General features: G+C 38.2%; 2 protein-coding genes across 2 annotated transcripts in view; both read right to left on the bottom strand.

Annotated features, from left to right (window-relative positions):
• Nucleotides 1-563: 563 nt before the first annotated feature.
• LOC113234988 (glia-derived nexin-like) lies at nt 564-7,014 on the bottom strand (the record flags this gene model as incomplete). The annotated part of the gene is made up of 4 exons (XM_026470506.1): nt 6,904-7,014; nt 3,885-4,162; nt 3,256-3,469; nt 564-796 (listed from the first exon to the last, which is right to left on the bottom strand). Coding segments are annotated over exons 1-4 (759 nt in total), but the record flags the coding sequence as incomplete, so codon positions are not given.
• Nucleotides 3,017-7,270, bottom strand: part of LOC113234987 (serpin B10-like) — a 7,452-nt gene continuing 3,198 nt past the window's right edge. The window contains exon 6 of the mRNA XM_026470503.1: nt 3,017-3,048. The gene's annotated coding sequence lies outside the window, so the exon portion shown is untranslated. The remainder of the gene's footprint in view (nt 3,049-7,270) is intronic.

Raw genomic sequence — 7,270 nt, 5'->3', positions numbered from 1 at the left:
TGCCCGAAGCATCAGCTTTTTTTGGTACTACCCAAATAGGGGAGCTCCATGCTGATTCTGACGGTTCAATTATGCCTTGTTCTAGCATTTTATTAATTTGTTCTTGGACTTCTTGTCTATGGATAAAAGGATTACGATAACTTTTTGTATAGACGGGAATTTCGTTGGTCTTAATGGAATGTTTAATTTTGTAGGTGACAGTTAAGGGTTCGTTCGTTGTACTTCTTGTCTATGGATAAAAGGGTAACGATAACTTTTTGTATAGAGGGGAATTTCGTTGGTCTTAATGGAATGTTTAATTTTGTTGGTGAAAGTTAAGGGTTCGTTTTCTAAATAGAATACATCCGCGAACTGAGAGCAAAGTGATTAAAGATTCCGTTTTTCCTCTTCGTTAAGATTATCTGTACGAAGCTTTGATAGCACTGCTTTTGCACTACTTGTTAACATATCAGATTGAGTGTTCTCAACATAGGTTTCAGCTTGAACTGGGCGATCCATGGAGAAGATAACATCACTACGTGTATGGTTATGAATTTCTATTATACCGCGATTATATTTTTTACCGTCGTTAGACACTCAGCTATGACACAGTTAGATATTGATTGCTCATTAATGATGGCATCTCCGTCATGAATATTAATGGGGACCCTGACTAATTTTGATGATCCTGCGGGGATAATATCCTCGTACAGGTTTGTATTTTGGGAGTCGTACACTTTAATATCATTTGAAGCATTTTTAGTGTTGAAACATTTATTCTTAAAATCGATGGTAGCCTCCCATTTGTCTAATAAATCTGATCCGATTAAGCCAAAATATTCATGAAAATTGTACACAAAAAATGTTACGTTACTATTGTCGCTAAGTTCTGAAAAACACGGTATCGTAATAGAATAATCACTACGAGTTACTGCATGAACGTTACATACTTCGAAAGGGTTCAAATCTAAGGGTATATCCTTGAAATATCTCTCTACAGTACGAGGGCTGAGGAACGATTGGTTTGCTCCCGTATCTATAAGAAGTTTAAGGGATGGATTTTGTATTTGTATGTACGGGAGTTGGCGTTGGGTTTGCAGGTTTAATTCTATTTTTGCTTGTCCAATTTGGGTCCCTTCTGAAAATCCTGACTATTATCGCCGATAGCTGGTGGCGGAGCCAATAGTTGAGGTTGATCGCTATTATAATTTTCCTGTGTCGAATGCTGATTATAAAATTGTGCCTCATTATCAGAAAAATAATATTCATAATTATCGTAAGGGTCATTGGGATAATAGTAATCTAGGTTAGGACCATCGTAACCAACACAGTCGTTAAAATTCATCTCTCTCGTTTTAAAGTAATTGCTGGGTGGAGGATTACCCTGCTTAGACCAATCGTAAGTGTTGTTACTGAAAGGATTCGGACGGAACGGTTTTGATACAAAGTGGCTGACGCCACTCATGGGGCGAGGATGTTGCTCTTGTCGTGGTGCACCAAACTGTGGTACCGGGTTACGTGGTGGCATCCTAAACGCATTATGCGGATTGTAGCTAGGCGGTTAAGCACGGAACATCTGTTGTGTTCGAGATGGGCCCCCTTGATACATCTGAGCATAATTCTGCGTAAACTGAGGAGGCGCCGGGGGCATAAATTGAGCCTTAGGTGGACGGCATGTTAAAGTTAAAAGGCTTAGGTTGTGTCATACCGAAATTAGGGTTAAGCTATAACTTAGGCTGATTATTTTGTACCTGAGCCTGCCACTTTTTGTCCGGTAAATGTTCGTTTCGCTGTTGTAAGTAAATAGTGTTTAATTCACTCTGAACAAATTTAAGCGCATTTAAGGGATCCTTAAGCCCACGCAAAAAGGCTTGCAAGGTTAGTTTCTTATAAAGTTCCCTTTTTGCTTCGATCGTTGTACCTATTGATTCATGCAAAGAGACGTAAGTCATTATGGTTGAGAAGAGATTTTGACATTTTTCGTAAAATTCCTGGGGTGACCCAGAGCCCTGCGTTAAGATAGCCAAGTCATTGTAAAGAGCGGTCTCATCACGCTGGTCTGCAAAGTTATTAACAAGCGCCGTGCGAGTACCTGGCAATCAGAAGAAACTTCGAAACCGAAACCCGAAACCGTTCGAATTGATTAAACGTGTCGCGGGGCCTGTCACCTTATTGAGGATACCATTAAGAAGGGCAATCTTTTGCAATTGACTCACGGGAGCATTCTCTACAAACTCGCTTACCAATTGGTCACATAATTGCACAAATCGTGTGAGTACATTAGGGTTCCCGTCGAATTCGGGGACCAGGCGGAGCGCCTTAAATATGTGCTCTAAGTCGGCCATATTATCCTCTTCAGAACTATCAGAGTTAAAACTACAATTTAAATCTCTATTCAAATCGTAATACGATTTATATATATATACGGTACGAAAACTACCTACCATAAAAATCCCTGATTGCCTGAGATGGGAATCGTGGGTATAATTATAGGACTTTGTAATATATAGGAAAGCAAGACACTAAAAGATTTTAATGTACTTACATAAGCAGCATCTCTGGCCTCTTTTACTGTATCGAAGTCTGGATACTCCTGGCAGCAGCTCGACGTGTAGATTCGGATACTCAGTCTTCGGAGCTAGACAGCCCCCGGGATTTACGCGAACGCGGATTTTGGTTTTTTTACGAAAACGCGTCTCGCGAACCGGCCCGCGAGTATCCTACCGACTGCCCCAAATACGTAAGCTGCAGCCGAAGGATGTAAAAAAAAACAAAAATTGTAATAAGCTATTCAATTGGAATACAATATTCACAATTGCAATTCAAATGTAATAAAACTTAATTATATGGTTATGTGACAATCGCTCGATGTGAGAACAGAAAGTGCTTGATTTCCGAAGCGTGGTCACGTTGCACGTTGTCAGCACTCGTGGCCGTTCCACGTTGAATTTCCAGAATTAAAGTAGGTTGAGGTAAATTGCACAATCGGCGACATGCGCGAAGCGTAGGCATGTAACATGTGTGTGTGTGTGTGTGTGTGTGTGTGTGTGTGTGTGTGTGTGTGTATGTGTGTGTGTGTGTGTGTGTGTGTGTGTGTGTGTGTTTAGTATGTGTGCGTTTGTGTGTGTCACTAAAGTATTCGGTTTATTTTACTGTTATTACAAATACCTTTTTTCTCAGTTGCTACAATAACGCTTCAGTATTATGTAGTCTAAAGTTAAAGTTTAAGTTTAGGTCCACATATTATCATACTTTTATTAATTCCAACATAGGTACCTGGCTCTACAATAGCAGGTATCAGTCCTTTAGTAGATGTGTTCACCCAGCTGTTGATTTTCTCCGCTACCGGTATTGGGTCCTTGAAGTTCATGCGGTTGACTTCAGCAAAGTAAACCTTCCTCAGCATAATTTCGTAATCCTTATTAAGCCTCATCTTATCTGACATGAATACTCCGTTAGCGTTTTTTAATAACGTGCCCGTTGTGTTCGCCTGAATCGCCAGAAATAATTAATCCAGTTTACAATTTAAAATAAATGCGTAAATATCATTGACTTACAAATAAATGGACGACGGGTCTAATACAAAAACCATGAAAAAAATGTCCCAAGTCAACCTATTCGAAATTTAAATTGTAATGTCATCGCAGTATCGCGCTGTCAGTCGAACAAATGAAGACTAAAGCGGAGTGTCGCGCTCTGTATACGATTTTAGCGCCTCACAAGTGCGGACACTTTTTAGCGCGGACCCGACGTCCATATAATTGTAAGTCAATGGTAAATATATATTGTTTGAAATTGAATTAAATTATACTTATGACCAAATCGATAAAATATAATATTTTTATAAGCCTTACAAAAGGTAAATTATTCTATTTTGTATGGAATCAACTGTAAATGAAAACTACCTGTAACGCACACAGATACAGATTCAACTGTTCCCTATATTCTTCCTTATTGAGCGATAGTCTCAACGCACTCCTGATCTCCGTGGCAGTGGATCCACCAGCACCCTCCAATATCATCGCTAATATAGATTTGACGCTGGCTGGTGATATCATTACATTACCCTCCTTTTCCTCGCCGAAGTATCGCAGAAGATCAGTGTCGAAGTAATTGAGACGAGAGTTAGTTAACTTCTGGCCATACATACTTGACATGTTTTGTAGCCAAATAAAGGCAATCACTGAAAACATACAACCTGCTTATTAATTTATTTAGTTATGGTTTATGATTACTTTGTCAATCTACGCAGTCCAACATAAAAAGTAATTCCGTGCCTGAGAAGCATTATACTGTAACCGCCATTTTTGTAATTTTACAGGAATAGCGATTTAGTGTCAAAATGCAGCATGTATAACATTCAGGATGCCATAAAAATAAAACGGATCAATTTTTAGTAACAGAATGTTCTAATATTCAAAGTTTGGTAATTAGAGATCAAGGCTGTTTACACAATGAAATAAATTTCTTACTCTTAACGGTATTTATTACAATAAAACAAAAAACTTGGTCACACACTGCGTTGCTTTTAAACAAAAATCAAATAGAAAAAATTACCGTAATGTAATATGACACCTCTTACAAATAAAAAAAATACAACATGGAAATTGTTATCATTATTATTATTTTAACTAAAGTAACCTTTAGGAAATGAAACTATTTTTCCGGATTTAAATCGCGTATATTTGTTTTTTCAAACAAACCGACGTTTCGGGCCCTTTACAGGTTTGTTGTTAAAAATAAGGTATTTAATTAATAACTATTGTAACTATAGTGAAAAAACAGGATGATTTACATCAACATTTACATTTACATTTACATATTGTAGGCAGGCAGGGTGGAGGCGGCTAGTGCAGTGAGGATTCCATCGCTGCACTAGGTTCCTTCGCGTTTGGATACCACTTTCCACTTAACATCAGGTGGAGTGGAGTCATTTGCATGTCAGGTATAAAAAAAAAAAAAAAAAAAAATATTAGACGTAACTGGTTGAAGACTGTACCAACTCGGTCAACCGTGACCATGGGACATGTAAAGGGCCCGAAACGTCGGTTTGTTTGAAAAAACAAATATTTTTGATGATTTAAATCCGGAAAAATAGTTTCATTTCCTATGTGTAACAATCGCGAAAACCTAAGAACTCGGTAAAGTAATATTTGTCAGTATCAGTCATCCCATCACACAGTCGGTACCTACAATGAGAATTAAAAATACAAAACCATTGTAGGTACCGACTATGTGATGGAATGACTGATTCCGACCACGATTCCGACAAAGGTTCCTTTAGTTAAAAAATAAGATTTTTTTTGTTTATATTGCTAATAAATATATGAAGAATTTATGTTCAATATTACTCTTTTTTAATTTTTTCATAAAAAAAAATAGTACAATAATTCCTGACATTTCGGAGTCACGTACGTGTACTATGTAAAGTGATCTAGCCCTTGTGACGTTTTGGTTCACGAGGCGTCCAGTTAAAATCGGAATCGTTAATGCTACAGCATAACTTTCATTTTTTATTTTTTAGCATACCTAAGGATCAGCGGGAGTGTTAACGAAATTTTCATTGTCAAATAATTGAGGGCTATGAGGGCCCAGATCAGCCCGTTTGCGCGGACTTCATCCGGTTCTCAACGGCTAGTGCCTTGGGTGAGCTGCTCCGGGTGCACATACAGCATCCTCTGGAAAATAGTCCCAGATAGGTACCGACGCTGTAGGCACGCTCACTTCTCATTGCGCTCTACGCAACTAACGGTTGCCAAAGTTAAGCTGTCGACTCTAAGTCAACTACCAAATCTGCTCTTTGTGGCGGAGCTGTAAGCACGCTCATTTTTATCGACGACGAAGCGTCTCTGTGATTCCCATAAACCTACGCATCTGGAGGAACCGGAGGATATCTAGCTTGTCCTTGACTGGCTCTCCGGGCTAGTGCCGAAGATGCTGGTCGTAGTGTTTTGCGACAATGTCCGGACATAGCTTCCAACTTAAAGTGCAACGCACGTGTCCCGCGCATCTCTTCGCTTTAGGCCGTCGTCTAGACCGCTACTAAAACGTGATAGCTGCGTGCAGGACAAACACCCCAGACACATGTTACCGGGGCAGACGAACGTGTTTTTCTCCGCAGCTAACAAACCTCGGCGAGTCCATATCTAAGTCCGGTCCACCAGAGACCCCCGTGAAGTCGTATCACGGGTTCTGTTAACAATTATTAACAGAACCCACTGATTGGATTGGTACAGGAACTTTTTCATATTTAAACAGAAACATTTTTTTTGTGTAAGGGTAGCGAGACTCTAACCTCAATTGGGGGATTTCGCGGTGTATTCCTTGATCAGAGACCGGCGAATCGTGGCCTATACATTTGTTTTCGTTATTTTTTAACATTATACTGTATCTGTATTAAAATTGAGCATAACACTGTACTATACAATAAAATACTTCGTAGTGGAAGCGGTTTTACATCAAAATACTTTTAAAGAACTCCGTATCTATGGCGAATTTCGTAGATACAGTTTTATGGGTCGATAGAGCTCGAAAACTTAAGTAGGACACCTTAAAATCTCAAAATCGTATAAAATGGAGTTGCAGTGTTATGCTTCTTTGGTACGGAATTAGTAATAGAAAGATAATAGGTACTTTGGATTGCGCTTAATACCAAACAGACAACCTAACACGGTACGTGGTAGACATGACCTAAACTTTATAATTTCTTGTAGTACCTACATAAACATAAAATATTAACTGCTATGCAAATTATCTTTACGCATAAACAAATTAAGAAAAAAATCGCGATGAAAGAAACTCGTTTAAGCTAAGTTCCACAAAAGAAACAAAAAATATTTTTAAGCCTTCAAAGGTATTGTCATTTACTAAATAACAATTCTTAAGATTTCACAGTAAAAAATCAAAATTTAATAAGTTACTTACGAAATGGAAAATTCCTCTTCATTTTGAGTATCATTGGGTACAAAACGAACTTATGTGACTTATGACGTACGAATTTTACACTTAACTAAAGCGAAATAAACAGGCGTCTCGATGAAGCTTAGTATGTAAACTGAACCGCACGGCAGTTGAGGTAATAAACATGGGAAAAACACACACGTTTAGAAACAGGTTGAAAGACCAAACATGTTCATTATTTTATTTTTAATATTACTGCGAACCAATGAGAGTCTAGTCTTGAATCTTATGCAGGTAGTCAAAAAATTAATTACTATTAACATATTGTATTGATGAAATTATTCGAAGGTATTTTTAGGTGATTTAATAAAGTATACAAGGTACTGTTATG

The sequence above is a fragment of the Hyposmocoma kahamanoa genome, unplaced genomic scaffold (assembly GCF_003589595.1).
Source record: "Hyposmocoma kahamanoa isolate Upper Pololo Valley unplaced genomic scaffold, ASM358959v1 86321, whole genome shotgun sequence".
Classification (NCBI taxonomy): Eukaryota; Metazoa; Arthropoda; class Insecta; order Lepidoptera; family Cosmopterigidae; genus Hyposmocoma; species Hyposmocoma kahamanoa.
The sequence above is the reverse complement of the archived record's forward strand: the minus strand, read 5'-3'. Positions and strand labels throughout refer to the sequence as shown.